The sequence below is a fragment of the Tachysurus vachellii genome, chromosome 24, assembly GCF_030014155.1.
Source record: "Tachysurus vachellii isolate PV-2020 chromosome 24, HZAU_Pvac_v1, whole genome shotgun sequence".
NCBI classification, from domain to species: Eukaryota; Metazoa; Chordata; class Actinopteri; order Siluriformes; family Bagridae; genus Tachysurus; species Tachysurus vachellii.
Genome location: NC_083483.1, coordinates 15,558,644 through 15,574,305, shown reverse-complemented (window position 1 = coordinate 15,574,305; position 15,662 = coordinate 15,558,644). Strand labels below are relative to the sequence as shown.

The 15,662-nt window shown below is 38.7% G+C and overlaps 1 protein-coding gene across 3 annotated transcripts; it reads left to right on the top strand.

The window, feature by feature from the left end:
* The first annotated feature begins 2,296 nt into the window (after window positions 1-2,296).
* On the top strand, window positions 2,297-14,716 carry prkacab (protein kinase, cAMP-dependent, catalytic, alpha, genome duplicate b). Of its 3 annotated transcripts, XM_060860552.1 has the most exons (10): window positions 2,297-2,702; window positions 4,869-4,930; window positions 5,757-5,885; window positions 6,145-6,243; window positions 6,331-6,413; window positions 6,855-6,981; window positions 7,670-7,765; window positions 10,005-10,127; window positions 10,269-10,433; window positions 11,458-14,716. In XM_060860552.1, the coding sequence occupies exons 1-10, from the start codon at window positions 2,657-2,659 to the stop codon at window positions 11,581-11,583; spliced, it is 1,056 nt and encodes a 351-aa protein (XP_060716535.1). In that variant the 5' UTR covers window positions 2,297-2,656; the 3' UTR covers window positions 11,584-14,716. The 3 variants fall into 3 exon arrangements, with proteins under 3 accessions (XP_060716535.1, XP_060716536.1, XP_060716537.1); XM_060860553.1 differs by lacking the exon at window positions 6,145-6,243; XM_060860554.1 differs by lacking the exon at window positions 11,458-14,716 and having other exon boundaries at window positions 10,005-10,151; window positions 10,269-10,391.
* Window positions 14,717-15,662: the final 946 nt, after the last annotated feature.

Here is a 15,662-nt window from a genome sequence, read left to right as displayed (position 1 = left end):
CTACACTTATTATTATTATTATTATTATTTTTATTATTATTATTATTATTATTATTATTATTATTATTATTATTATTATTATTATTATTCATTCATTCATTTTCTACCACTTATATTATATTATTGACTGTGCAGCTCTTATTTCATGGGAAAAGTTTGTTTCACTGCTCCATGATTACTGTGTCCATATTGTCATTAGTGATGTTATCAGTGCCTGAATAATTGCACCAAGCTTCTCTTTGTATATTGCAAATGGTTTGTTTGCCTCTAATGCAGCTCATGCAGCATCAATATTTTATTTGTCTTCACCTATGAATCCATCTAAGTCACTTGTGATTGTAGCTTGTTATCCTTAGTCAGCAAATCTGACTTTTTTTTTATCATCACACACTCATCACTAAAGGAAAACCAGCACCTTTTATAATCTGTGTTTCTTCTGATTTGTTTGAACTTTGTCTGGATCCCTCTGCATTAGCGAACATGTGACAGAACCACCAATGTGCTGTTGAGCCTTTTCTGCTCATTGCCAGTGTCTTTTGTTTTCATATATTTTCTTAATTTCCTTTGTGCTCCACAATGATTTTATAAATTTGCCACATTTCCTATACGACTTCTCTTTAACTTTCATCAACTCACTTGCAATATGTAGTTAGAACTATAGCATTAGGATTCTTAGTCACTCTTCGTCACTCAATCCATTCATACAAGTTCATACAAGTATACAAGTATACTTATATAAATATATATACTAATATACTATATACAGCATTTCAATAGATAATGAGACACTGCTCTGAAGGAAGTCAGAAGAAGAGCGCTAAGCCCATGGTCCCTCCCACACACATATATACACACATTCACATACTCACTGACACAATGCTGGTCTAAAATTCAACAAATTTAATGATTCATTAAGTTAATTAAGCAAAATTAAATGATGAACTATTATATTAATAATCTGCCATTATCTGTTAACTGCAATAATTTCAGTTATAATTAGACTTTATGCATGGCTGCCTTACAGGGTGTCTAAAAGTTTTCAGGGGATTTACAGACAAAAGCTCTTGTAAGATATATTTCCAAGACAATGGCCATGAGTAATGATAATTACAAATACAACCACAAATACTGCAATTGTTTTTTTTTCCTTATTAAATCAGGTTGATTATTGTTTTTACACATTTTTTTTTCTTTGTCTCTTCAATGCATTTCACATAATATTACATTTTTCAGTGTTCTATATTTCTATATTTAACTTTTTGAGAACTCTTTGATAGATGCTTTGATTTTGGATGCCACAAACTGCATCACTATATATATATATATATATATATATATATATATATATATATATATATATATATATATATATATATATATATATATATATATATATCACTATATGCATCACTATATGTATATATATATATATATATATATATATATATATATATATATATATATATATATATATATGTGTGTGTGTGTGTGTGTGTGTGTGTGTGTGTGTGTGTAATTTAAATATGTTTATGCTCTAATGGCCAGTTGTGAGGCATAATTTTAATGGCTACAGACTGAAGCGTCCATTTTCATTCGTTCTACATTTACATTCACAGCATTTAGCAGATGATCTTATCCAGATCAACTTACATTCATCTTTTTCCAGCTGAGCAGTTGAGAGTTAAGATCCTTGTTTAAGGGCCTAGCAGCTTGGTAGTTGTAAGATTCAAATTTGCATTCTGTTCAATAGTCCAACATCATAGCACACATAACATACAGGGTCTGGTGAAAAGTATATGGACACCTGACCACGATATCCATATGTGTTTGTTGAACATCCCATTTCAGATTTCTTCAGATTTCTAGATAAGCTACACTCTTTTGGGAAGGCTTTTCACTAGATTTTGGAGTCTGGCTGTGAGCACAGGTTTGGGCCTCAGTTCCATTTAAGAGAATTTGAAATTCTGCAGCACATAAAGACATTATATACACATTATATATGTGTGCTTCCACATATATGGCAACAATTTGTGGAATAACCTCGTTACGTTGTGATGGTCAGGGTTGCACATACTTTTGAGGTTATAGATTAGATAATGTCTACTAGATATGTCTGATTGTTGGAAACTCTTATCTTTAACTGTTTCTAACGGGGGCGGAACCTGTCTGATCGATGGCATAACTACAATCATCGTTGCGCCCACGTTTGCGTCCAATCACATCGCTCTTTCCACCTGTCTGTCGACGTCAAACGAAGCCAATGGTCTGTGCGCAGAGGCGGGACATGGAAGCGAAACGGTCGCCTGGTTGCATCCTTCCGTGATGATGCTGTTTCTGCTCTAGCGTATTTTTCATGACCGATTTTAATTACGGATTTTTCGGAGAGGCCCGAAAGGGACTGGACCGACGTATCATCTGCAGAAGACACCAAAACAGTGTGGAAATCGGGGCGAAGGACGGCGCAAAGGGGCCGTCGGGGCCCGGGATCTCTCCGGCCTGATGCGGATGGATGGTGCGCGGCGGCCCTTAACCTGAGTTAAAGATATCGCTTGCGTCTAAAACAGGATTTGATTCATCCTTGTGGTTTCGTTGCAAACAATTCGTCTCCAAATCCAGATTGGTGGAGAGAAGGATAATCGAGCTGGGACTCCCAGTCATGGGCAACACGCCGGCCGCCAGGAGGGGAAACGAGATGGAAAGCGGTGCGTCTTCATCTATCTTTCTGTATCTCTCTCTAATTCCTCCCTCCCTTTATCCCTCTTTATCTGTCCCTTCATCCATCTATATCTGGATCTTAATATTTCTCCCTTCATCTCTCTCTCTCTCTCTCTCTCTCTCTCTCTCTCTCTCTCTCTCTCTCTCTTTCTCTTTCTCTCTCATCCTTCTGTATCTTTCTTCATAACTCTCTATCTCTCCCTTTATCTTTCTGTATGTCTCCCTTCTTCCCTCTTCCCTCTCTTTTTCTTCATCTCTCTGATCTCTCTTAATAATTTGTATTGCTTATAATGGCAAGGAGCCTTACATATTTTATTATAATTGGGCGGAAGAAATTTCAAGTACAAATAAAATTTAAAAATATATGAATTTTTATATTTTAAAGAAATACAGAAATGCAAATGAAATTGAGGTTCCAAAAAACAAACCAGGTAGGGCAAATTTCAGGTCAAGAAAATCTATTTGCATCCTGGAAATCCAGGACAAGAGCTGAAAGTTTAACACCTTGTACTCATTTGCATATGCACATTTACAGCAGTTGAAAATTCAGATTTTCCTGTGAAAATGAGGCAATTAAAAATTCAGGTAGATTTAAACAGCAATATGTAAATGAGCCAGCCATCCGATTCACTGGGATGTTTTCTGCTATTAAAATTGTGCAACAAATTAATTTGGTAATCATCTCAGATGAAACAACATAAGCTGATCTTTATACTTACACTTAAACAAATTCATCAAGTAGTATGTTTACAAGCACACTGTTAATCTGATCAATTGATTTGTGCTTTTATCAGATTATTAAATCAAAATCAAGTATCTTGGCTCAACACTCAGGATAAATAGTACATGTTAATAACTCCTCACGTGTACAAAAATATCTGTAAAAAAAAGTGCAAAAGTAAACACCCCAAATAAATATTTACCAGTAACAGTAACGTCGTCGGGGGGCACGGTGGCATAGTGATTAGCACGTTCGCCTCACACCTCCAGGGTTGGGGGTTCGATTCCCATCTCCGTCTTGTGTGAGTGGAGTTTGCATGTTCTCCCCGTGCCTCGTGGGTTTCCTCCGGGTACTCCGGTTTCCTCCCCCTGTCCAAAGACATGCATGGTAGGTTGATTGGCATCTCTGGAAAATTGTCCGTAGCGTGTGATTGCGTGAGTGAATGAGAGTGTGTGTGCCCTGTGATGGGTTGGCACTCCATCCAGGGTGTATCCTGCCTTGATGCCCGATGACGCCTGAGATAGGCACAGGCCCCCCGTGTCCCGAGGTAGTTCGGATAAGCGGTAGAAGATGAATGAATGAATGAGTAACGTCGTCAATCTGGCAATTCTGAATCTGACCAACTAATTAGAAATACACGATGGATTAAATGTGTATACGTGTGTGTTGAAAATAGAACAATGGAGCATTTTCAATGCTAACACCTCACTATTGCAAAGTAAACTAGCTTCATTACATGCAAGTTCTAAATTAAATTTAAGGCTTGTAAAACCAGATGTTTTAGTTAAATGTTACTGTGTTTATTGGCAAAACCTGATTAGACATCAAATTATTTCCCTGTACCTTGATTACAGTACACATTAGTTTACTCGCATCACCCATTTCCTTACACAAATCTTCATGAAGAATGCTGCAATGTTTATTTTGTTCACTATATGACCAAAAGTGTGTGCACCCCTGACCATCACACACAAATGTGGTTGGTAAGACTTCCCACTAGATGTTGGATTGTGTCTTTGTGGATTAGTGATCATGCAGCTACAGAGCATCAATGAGAACAGACTCTGATGTTGGGATGTTGAGGAGACTCCAGTTCCAGTTCATCCCAAAGGTGTTCAGTGGGGTTGAGTCAGAGTCAGGGCTCAGTGCAGGACACTCGAGTTCTTCACTCCAACCTTCACCTGCACACCATGGAGATCTTCATGGAGCTGCTTTTGTGTACAGGGACATTGTCATGATGGAACAGTGTCTGAGTCTCTTAGTTCCAGTGAAGAGAAATTGTAAACTAACTTATAATTTTGTGTACTTCAGACTTTGTGATAAGAGTATGGGGGAAAAACAGGTATGTAACCAGTTATAATGGTCAGAGGTGCACATACTCTTGGTCATATAGTATATGTTTGTGACAGAGTTTTATGTGATTCTTCCATAGTTAAAGAGTTCTTGGCCCTTGCCAGGGAAGACTTCCTCAGGAAATGGGAGAATCCCGCTCAGGTAAGAGTCTCAGCATGTATGAAAGTAATGACAAACCAACACACAGCCATGAAACTCTGATGTTTTTACACATATTTCACACATGGTACAGTTCCTGTCTGTGTTTGTGCTGAAAAAATTGAAAATACGGGAGCTATGTCACGTTCATGCTACAGAGTGACAACTAACTACCCTGTCTGAATTTTGGTTGATTGATTGTTTTAAACAGAAATGCACTTTATATTACAGCCGTGCATCCATCAGTCACATCTTTTCTTTTTCAACAAGCACAGCCACACACAAACACACTCCTACTTATCATCTGCCTGCAGTGTGCATCTTTCATGGTCAATGGGTTTAACAGACTTTGTTTGCTCTGTCGTCTACTTCTGTGTGTTTTAAATATATCTTTTTTAATGGTATTTTGGTCCGCAGCATGTTACAGTTTTGCTGCATTTTTTATTTCCTATGGAGACACTTGTATTGGTGTTGTTGGTGTGTCTCTGCAACATTTGACTTCTATTTGAAAATGGAAAAAAGATCAGTAGTAGGAGTTAATAGTACACGTAGCTAGCATGTTATAATTCAGCTAAATATTTTTAAAATAAAATGAGCAGAGCAGTACTGGCCCAAACTCCTATATTGTGCTTAAAGATTTCATTATAAAACATTGTGTCATGTGTAATGATTGTCTGCATTTATTATTATGTATTACAGATATTTGTCATTATATGTGGGTGTTTTTTTCTGTACTGGTTCGGTATGACTTGAATCATTGTGTGTGTGTGTATTTGTGTGTGTGTGTGTGTGTGTGTGTGTGTGTGTGTTTGTGTGTGTGTTCATTCAGAATACCGCAGCTCTGGATCAGTTTGATTTGCTCAAGACTCTGGGAACAGGCTCGTTTGGCCGTGTGATGCTCGTGAGGCACCGGGAGAATAGCCAGCACTACGCTATGAAGATCCTCAACAAGCAGAAGGTACAAAGCTTACAAAGCCCATCAGAATGTCACCTTGAACCTGTTTTAAAGACAGCAAATTAATTTTTTTAGATTAAAATATGAATAGAAAAAAGTGCCTGCACATTTACACTCAGCAGGGAATCCATGTTGTATTATTGTGCAAATTAGAAACACAAACCCTGCCCCCTACTTGTGAATATCAGAACTTGGTTGTCTTAAATATTTTGTGATGCAATAACACTTCACCAGCCACCTCTCTCTCTCCCCTCTCTCTCAGGTGGTAAAGTTGAAGCAGATTGAACACACGCTTAATGAGAAACGCATCCTGCAGGCTGTCAGTTTTCCTTTTATAGTACAACTTGAGTACTCCTTTAAGGTGTGTGTTGTCTCTACTGTAATACAGAGACTCTGGTGTAGTAAATGGGTGGTGTATCAAACATGGTGTTATAAATATTGTGTGTAGGACAACACTAACCTGTACATGGTGATGGAGTATGTACAGGGAGGAGAGATGTTTTCACACTTGCGCAGGATCGGCAGGTTCAGGTGAGACACACACTACGCATGTTTGCCTTTTACGCAGATCAAGAAATTAAACATTTTTATGATGATGAATTTTATCAGCTGTTGTTTAAACATTCTTAAAGTGTTATATTTTCATCCACCTTTCCATTATGATTATTTAACTGAGTGCAGTCATTTTATTGGTACATGATTCTGTCGTGTCTTCCCCTAGTGGTAATGCGGATTGTCAGATGACGTTTTTTATATATATATATATATATATATATATATATATATATATATATATATATATATATATATATACTAATTAGCTTTTTATTATTCAGACACTCAAAGAACAATAAGCATAAAAAAGGATACAAAAGTGCAAAAATTATACCTCCATGATAAACTAAACAAGTTACCTCTCTCTCTGTCTATGTCTGTCTGTCTGTGTTTCTCTTTGCCTTTCTGTTCAAACAGTGAACCTCATGCTCGGTTTTATGCATCTCAGATAGTTCTGACGTTTGAGTACCTTCATGCTCTGGATCTCATCTACAGAGATCTGAAACCAGAAAACCTCCTCATCGACCAGCAGGGCTACATACAGGTCTCTCTCTCTCTCTCTCTCTCTCTCTCTCTCTATCTCACTCACTGTCTCTCTCCCTCTCTCATTCACACACAGACACACTTTCATTATTTTCTTCAAATCTTATTTAATTGTCTGTAAAGCTCTGATTAGTGAATTGTGACAGTTATTGGTGATTTTCCTTTTTCTTCTCTTGAAGAAACACACTAGGATCTTTTACCAGAAATGCAAGATACTCTTTAAATGCATTGAGGCTCTCCAGAGAAGGGAAAAGGACAAATACGTTTCATGACAAATACGAATTATCAAATGATCACAAATTTGGTAAATGTTTTTTTTTTTCAGTTTAAGTGGTTTTGGTCATATTTAACAAATCCAATTTCTTTGGCTCTGTCCAAGTATCATTTATTTCAGGGAGTAATTTAAAATATTTTTCACATCAAAATTCAGTCTTTTTTGTCCCCCCACAAAACGTTGTGCTGTGACTGAAACATAAGGATACAGTGTGTGATGAGAGTTTGGTCACGATTGAACTGAATTCTGCTGCCCTCTAATGCCTGCACAGAGCACTGCAGAATAATGCAACCACATTTCTCTTTGTTACTCTCGAAATCATTATTCTTAAAGGAAGAGGTAGAGTTAGAAAAGATTAAATGTTTTTGGTGCTCAGTGTAGGGATTAACAGTGTGGCGTGTGTTTGTATGTACAGGTGACAGACTTTGGCTTTGCAAAGCGTGTTAAAGGTCGCACATGGACGCTGTGCGGCACGCCTGAGTACCTGGCCCCGGAGATCATCCTGAGTAAAGTAAGTATTAGTGCTGTTTATGTTTCTATAAAATTGAGGTATGATGAGTTCAAGTTCAAGTTCAAGTTCAACTTTATTTGTATAGCACATTTACAAACAGCCACATGGCTGACCAAAGTGCTTCACAGTGCGTTTGACATACACACACATACACTTAAGAATACACACATGCACAAAGTAGTTCAAGAAACTAAAATAAGAATTCTTAAAAAAAATATATATATATGTATATATGTAAATATATATAAAAAATCAATAAATAATAAATAAAATAACCAGTGTAAAAGAAGGTGAGATAAATAAAACCATAAACCGGATATAAACAGACATAAACCCCTGGGCAAATCATGAAAAGGCTAGAGAAAATAAGTGGGTCTTTAGCATGGACTTAAAACTAGATATGGTGGGTGCCGTCCTAATCTCTAGTGGCAGGGAGTTCCATAGTCTAGGACCGGCCACAGAAAAAGCTCGCTCACCTCTACGCTTGAGCCGTACACGAGGAACCACCAACATGGCCTGGTCAGATGAACGAAGACTTCTAATTGGAAAATAGGGATGAAGGAGTTCAGATAAATAGAGAGGAGCGGTATTATGGAGAGACTTATAGACAAAGAGTAAAATCTTAAAATCTATTCTCTGCGAAATCGGCAGCCAGTGTAGAGATTTAAGAATGGGAGTGATGTGTTCATGTTTGCGACAGCTAGAGAGAAATCTGGCAGCAGCATTTTGAACGAGCTGGAGACGTGTAATCTGAGTTTTAGATATACCGCAATATAAAGAGTTACAGTAATCTAAGCGAGAGGTTACAAACGCATGAACAGCCATTTCTAAAGTCTTTGGGGTAAGAAAATGTTTAATTTTGGAGAGAATCCGCAGTTGGTAAAAGCTAGACCCAATAACAGACGAGATGTGTTTGTCAAATTTTAAGTGCTGATCAATAAAGATGCCAAGATTCTGCACCCGTGAAGATCTAAAAACAGATAAACTCTCTAGGTTGATGCTAGAGGACTGAGAGTTCTCATTTGGGCTAAACATTATTACCTCAGTCTTTTCTTCATTTAAAAACAGAAAATTTTGTGCCAGCCATACTTTAACCTCTTCTAAACATTTTAGAAGAGATGAGATTGCTAAAGGGCTATTTTTCCTAATTGGTAAGTAGATCTGAGTGTCATCAGCATAGAAATGAAAGGATACATCATGTTTCCGGAAAATAGAGCCCAGGGGTAGCATGTATAACGAGAACAGAGAGGGAGCTAAAATTGAGCCTTGTGGAAGGCCACAGGACAGCGCGGCGGGGGAGGAGGAAAAGTTACCCAGTTTCACTATGAACTTTCTGTCAGTTAGGTATGATTGAAACCAGCTCAAAACATTATCTTTTAGACCTACCCAGGTCTCGAGCCTTGATAATAAAAGGGAGTGGTCTATGGTATCAAAAGCAGCTGATAAATCTAAGAGAATAAGAACCACAGAGTCTCCGGAGTCAGTAGAAAGGTAGATGTCATTTAAAACTCTCAAAAGGGCAGACTCAGTACTGTGAGCAGACTTAAAACCCGATTGAAAGACCTCATAGATACAATTGTTATTCAGAAAACTTTGGAGTTGATTTAGCACAATTTTCTCCAGAATTTTTGACGTGAAAGGCAAGCCAGAGATAGGTCGAAAGTTTTTTTGAATGGAGGGGTCCAGTGAAGGCTTCTTGAGCAAGGGAGTAACAGTGGCAACCTTAAGGTTGGCAGGGACTGAGCCAGTTTGCAGGCACTTGTTGATCAGAGACAGCAGGCCTGGACCAATTGAGTGAAAGATTTGATTTAAAAATTTTGGGTGAATTATGTCGCTAGGACAAAATGAGGGCGTGAGGTTGACAATCACCTCCTTCAGTTGCTGGAGATTGATGAGCTCAAAAGCTTTAAAAAATGCAGAGACCTTTGATGTGATTGGGGAAGAGATAGGAGTTATAGTGGGGTGAACACTTAGTCTTAGTTTAGTGATTTTGTCACTAAAGAATCTCGAAAAGCCTTCACAGACAGCAACAGAGGAAACAGGCATAGATTTAACAGAAGGATTTGTCACGGATTTAATGATAGAAAACAAAACCTTAGGTTTAGAGTGGAATTATGAGATTGAGCTAAGACCAATCCTATGTCACATATCCACATGAGGTAACTGTAAAATGCGCTAAATGCTAAATGTTGTGTTGTGTTATTTTCTCACACTCACTCCCTTGTGTTCTATCTCTCAGGGTTATAATAAAGCAGTGGACTGGTGGGCTCTGGGTGTGCTTGTGTACGAGATGGCAGCTGGGTATCCTCCATTTTTTGCAGATCAGCCAATCCACATCTATGAGAAGATCGTCTCAGGAAAGGTGACAACGAGTCCACAAGAATAAGTGAATCTGTGCTTTCTAAATCCTTTAGTTAAATATATCTTATGTTGCTTGATATAGAAAAAATGTTCACCATTAGAAACACTGTGTGTGAATGTGTGTGTCTCTGTGTGTGTGCAGGTGCGCTTTCCCTCACACTTCAGTTCAGATTTAAAGGAGCTTCTGCGCAACCTGCTGCAGGTCGACCTCACCAAGCGCTATGGCAACCTGAAAAATGGTGTCAACGACATCAAAGGGCACAAGTGGTTCTCCACCACTGACTGGATTTCCATCTACCAGAAGAGGGTGAGGCACACACACACTGATGTACACACACACTGACATACATACACACACACTGACATACACACACACTGACATACACACACTGACATACATACACACACACTGATATGCACACACAGACATACACACTCTATTATGCTAATTTACTTACCCAACACAGGCATGCAGGCAGTTGTACAAACAGTAGGCTACCAATGCAATCATTAAAACTCAAAGCCACACCTCTTTCACTGAGACTGAGACCCAGAGGCCACACCTACTTCACTGAGATACAGAGGTCACACCTTCTTCACTGAGACACAGTGGCCACACCTACTTCACTGAGACACAGAGGCCACAACTCTTTCACTGAGAATGAGACACAGAGGTCACACCTCCTTCAGTGAGACACAGAGGCCACACCTCCTTCACTGAGACACAGGGGCCACACCTCCTTCACTGATACACAGAGGCCACACCTTTTTCACTGAGACACAGAGGTTACACCTCCTTCACTGAGACACAGAGGCCACACCTCCTTCAATGACAGACAGAGGCCACACCTCCTTCACTAAGACTGAGACCCATAGGCCACACCTCCTTTACTAAGACACAGAGGCCACACCTAATTCATTTAGACTGAAACACAGAGGCCACACCCCTTTCACTAAGACTGAGACACAGAGGCCACACCTCCTTCACTGAGATACAGAGGTCACACCTCCTTCACTGAGACACAGGGGCCACACCTTTTTCACTGAGACACAGAGGCCACACCTTCTTCACTGAGACACAGGGGCCACACCTTCTTCACTGAGACACAGGGGCCAAACCTTCTTCACTGAGACACAGAGGTCACACCTTCTTCACTGAGACACAGAGACCACACCTCTTTCGCTGAGACTGAGACACAGCGGTCACACCTACTTCACTGAGACATATAGGCCACACCTCCTTCACTGAGACACAGAGGCCACACCTGCTAGTGTGGACTGACAAAAAGAATGCTGAACTGTGTGTGTGTGTGTGTGTGTGTGGGTTTTAGGTTGAGGCTCCATTTATCCCTAAGTGCAGGGGTCCAGGGGATACCAGCAACTTTGATGACTATGAGGAAGAGGAGATCCGAGTGTCCCTCACTGAGAAGTGTTCTAAAGAGTTTGCCGACTTCTAGCGCAGCCAGGCGTGATGAGCAAGCGAGAATTAGCATGATGGATGTATTTTTATGTGTGTAGAATCAGTGCAAGCAGCTTAAAGGAGTACAGTGACGAGCCAAAAGGACAGACACAGTTGCCTTTGCCATCCCGTTTAATCGTTCATGTTGATCACATTTATTGTTGCTCTTTTACTTCTGTCTACATGCGGTTCGTCACAGCGACAGGGACGCATTCAATGAGTCCTCACCTCAGGAGAGCTCGACTCCGCCCGGCATCTTCACCACAGACTGTTGTGACATATTTTAAAGCTTTGTGTTTCTTTTTAGGCCTGTGTGTTGCTGTACTGGTTTAATGCATTGAAAGTATGATGATGAGAAAAAGCCATGATTCTGTAATGTTTATAGTTGAGTATAGAGCTTATTATTATTATTATTATTATTATTATTATTATTATTATTATTATTATTATTATTATTATTTGTCCCTGGATCTGCCTGCATCTCAGCATTGGTCTCTAAAGTGTTATGTACAGAAAATGTGCCATGAGCCAGAGCTCTTCGACAGAGCTTGATGGTAGTTAGTCGATTAATGTATATGAGTCTGCTGAAGTTCAGGAGCATGTGCACTCCGTGCCCTTTAAAACGTGAGGAGGTTACAGAGAACAAAACCTGACATTACACTTTCATTTACATTTTTTTCCTGAAGGGATTTGTGTTTTTGTTGGTTAACCGCTGTTTCCGTGCTGCTGGAGAATATATCAGGAATGTTAAAAGTTAAGTTTCAATGCTTCCGCTCTACAAGCTGACTCTACAAACTCATTGCTGGGTGTAAATTCGATATGGCGTATTGATCAGAAAATGAATGAAAACTTTTTATTTGTATCAGTTGTGATGTCACAGTCGCCCAACCATTGGCTATTTCTGCAAGATTTCCATAAAAAAGAGACATTTTTGCTGTTTTATGCTGCTTTCACACTTTCACACTGTTACATTTAATTTAATTTAAGAAAAAACTGAACACATCACATTTTTGTTTTGTTTTTACATGATGATGGGTCAGTATTGTTTACAGCTGGAACTCTGATGGTATGTGAATGAATTAACATACAGGAAAGTAACTGATCAGATATAAAAGCACCTTTTGTGCTGATATGAAAAAAGGGAGTTAGAAAATATGCACACAGTAAACAATGTTCCTAATAGTAGTGGCTAACTAGCCTAGCTTGCACTCTAGATTTTTTATTATCACCCATGTAGATGGAACTCTGATTGGTGTGAATCTGGAGATGAGGGGGTTGTTTGAATTTGCTGTAGCTTTGGAGTCAGAAAATCATGAGAATATTCTTTAAAGTCACCACCAACTAGCATCCTGATTGGTCTCACATTGGGTGCTTGATGTGACTCAGTGTTTTTCTGAAATTCTTTTGAAATTATGTTGTGACCAGAAAACATTAAAGGCAGCTCTTTTTTAACATTGCTGAATTCTGCCTGCCTTGCTGATGGATTACATGTAAAATATGCACTGACGGATTGAGAAAAAATAGTGTGAAAGCAGCCTGATTTATTTACTTATTAAGCAATATTTTAATGAATTGTGTAACACTGTGGGCTGTCAACATTCAAATAACACTGAGTGGCAATCAGATCAGTGTCATCAATCACAGCTCATGTATACAGAACTAGCGCTCTAGCTTGGAGGATGAACCTGTTAGTCCTCACCATCCCGGATTGTTAATTGGAGACTCAGTGGAAATTTGATATGAAAATTCAATTGTGCTATGTTTGTGCCTTCAGAAGAAACTTTTGTGCTATTTTACGTCTTAAATTTAAGCGATAGTATGTTGTTTTAAATCTGCGCTGTCACTCTTCAATATTTTGGTGCAATTAGAATGTTGTGTTGATGGTTTGCTGAATGGTGTGATTCACTTTTTTAAGTTAACAAATTGAGAAATAAGAGCACAAATGTCTGAATGCGCAATGGTACAGTAGTGCTAGTGGACAAAACTCTTTTGGTGCGAATTGGCTGAATGACGTTAAGAATTGTAATTTTTAACGGCTAAATCTTTTGAACACAATATACTGGAACAGTGAACAGTGTTTGCTTTATAAAGGAGTTTTTACATTGAAACTTTTAAGGGTCTGTTTTAACCTGGTATCCTGCTCATTTTAAGCAGAGTTTAGAAACGACTTAAGACTTCAGTGGCTCAAGTGCACCACGAACAGATTGCTGTTTTTATTTGTTTTCTCTTTATATATTGGACTGCTCTAATCTCACCATTTAGTGAGGAGACAAAAAGCATGACTGATGTGAAGATCCATCCAGTTATCCTCAGGTTATCCACAAAATCACAACAGCATTCCAGTCAGGTCTGTCTGCAGATCCCAGACTACAGAAGGTGTATGTTTGAGTGTATTTGTGTAAATTCAGTGATTTTAGTAGAGCAACACTGAGTGGGCCATAGATGTGAAGGTGGGCGTGTCTTTGAGTCAATATATAGAAAAGCCTTCAAAAAAAAAATTTTCTTGGTCCACTGGATAACAGAAACTAACCTGTCAGTATATACTGACAGGATGTTTACACCATATTTATAAATGTTTCTTATTTATCTGAGAGAACCAATGATTTGTACTATTTTTTTTTAATTCTGTATGAAACTCAAGCATTTGAATAGTGTTCATGCTTGGGTTCATATGGCTTTATGACATGCCCATTGGTTTGCAGACAGATCTTCCTCCACGAGCAGGAATGTGTGGGAGGGGAAATGAGCAGTAGACTGAAAGAGAGTGAGATGGTGAGGATGCACTTAGTATTTTCCATGTGTTATTTACATTCAGGTGCCCAAGTAAAGCAATTTGACTTGCATTTGAATGATTGTGAGAGGACAAGTCCAATGACATGCCAAAATGAGCAACTTTCTACCGTTTCATTTCGAACCTTGGCTCTCCTGAGTCTCAGCTCGTTGGCTGTACATCTTTCTTCCCTTTTATAAACTCCATAAATCATTTCCTTAGCTGGTAAAGTATGTTCTTCCTCGGCAGACGGGTAAAGTGAAACTGGCTTCTTCTCTGAATTTTGTAATGCACAAGTAGGTTAACTCTTCAAATTCTACAGCATCATTTACTAACTGAAGACATGGCGGAAAAAAAAATATTTTGCACCACAAGAATCATTCCAATAAAGTTTTACTTGTGTAAATACCACAATTGTAAATGTTGCCTTTTAGTTTCTTTTCATAGAAGTCAGATACATTGTGACCATTTATTTATTTATTTATTTTTATGTTGTCTAAGGCCTTCCTGACTTTAATTTTAAAAAATAATATCTCCCCACATATGAGACATTTATGGAATCATCAATGATTTGAGTATCTACATGTGAAAGAAAATATATTTTTTTTTATCATATTTAAAAATCTTTAACTAAGTTGTTCACATTTCTGACACATTTTCATTGGTCTGGGCCTTTACATTCATTCTCATTTACAGGTTTTTGGTAGCAATCATATTCATGGCCTCAATAAATCACCTGTCCATCACATTTATATGTGCGTCTTCCCCAAACTGTTGCCACAAAGTCTGCAGCACACTGAAAGTCATACTGAAAGTCTCTGTGTCTGTAAGCTTACAATTTCTCTTCACTGGAACTAAGAAACTCAGACACTGTTCCATCATGACAATGTCCCTGTACACAAAGCAGCTCCATGAAGATCTCCATGGTCTGAAGGTGAAGGTTGAAGAGAAGATCTCGAGTGTCCTGCACTAAGCCCTGACTCTGTCTCAACCTCACTGAACACCTTTGGGAAGAACTGGAACTGCAGTCTCCTCAACATCAGAGTCTGATCTCACTGATGCTCTGTAGCTGAATGATCATTAATCCACAAAGACACAATCCAGCATCTAGTGGGAAGTCTTACCAACTGCATTTGTGTGTGATGGTCAGGGGTGCACATACTTTTGGTCATATAGTGAACAAAATAAACATTGCAGCATTCTTCATGGAGATTTGTGTAAGGAAATGGGTGATGCGAGTAAACTAATGTGTACTGTAATCAAGGTACAGGGAAATAATTTGATGTCTAATCAGGTTTTGCCAATAA

What these genes read in the sequence shown, in the direction of transcription:
- prkacab (XM_060860552.1), top strand. Translation starts at nt 2,657, where the DNA reads ATGGGCAACACGCCGGCCGCCAGGAGGGGAAACGAGATGGAAAGCG. An exon ending in AGATCCTCAACAAGCAGAAG is followed by an intron (nt 5,886 to 6,144) that starts GTACAAAGCTTA and finishes CCTCTCTCTCAG; the next exon opens with GTGGTAAAGTTGAAGCAGAT. An exon ending in CGGAGATCATCCTGAGTAAA is followed by an intron (nt 7,766 to 10,004) that starts GTAAGTATTAGT and finishes TCTATCTCTCAG; the next exon opens with GGTTATAATAAAGCAGTGGA.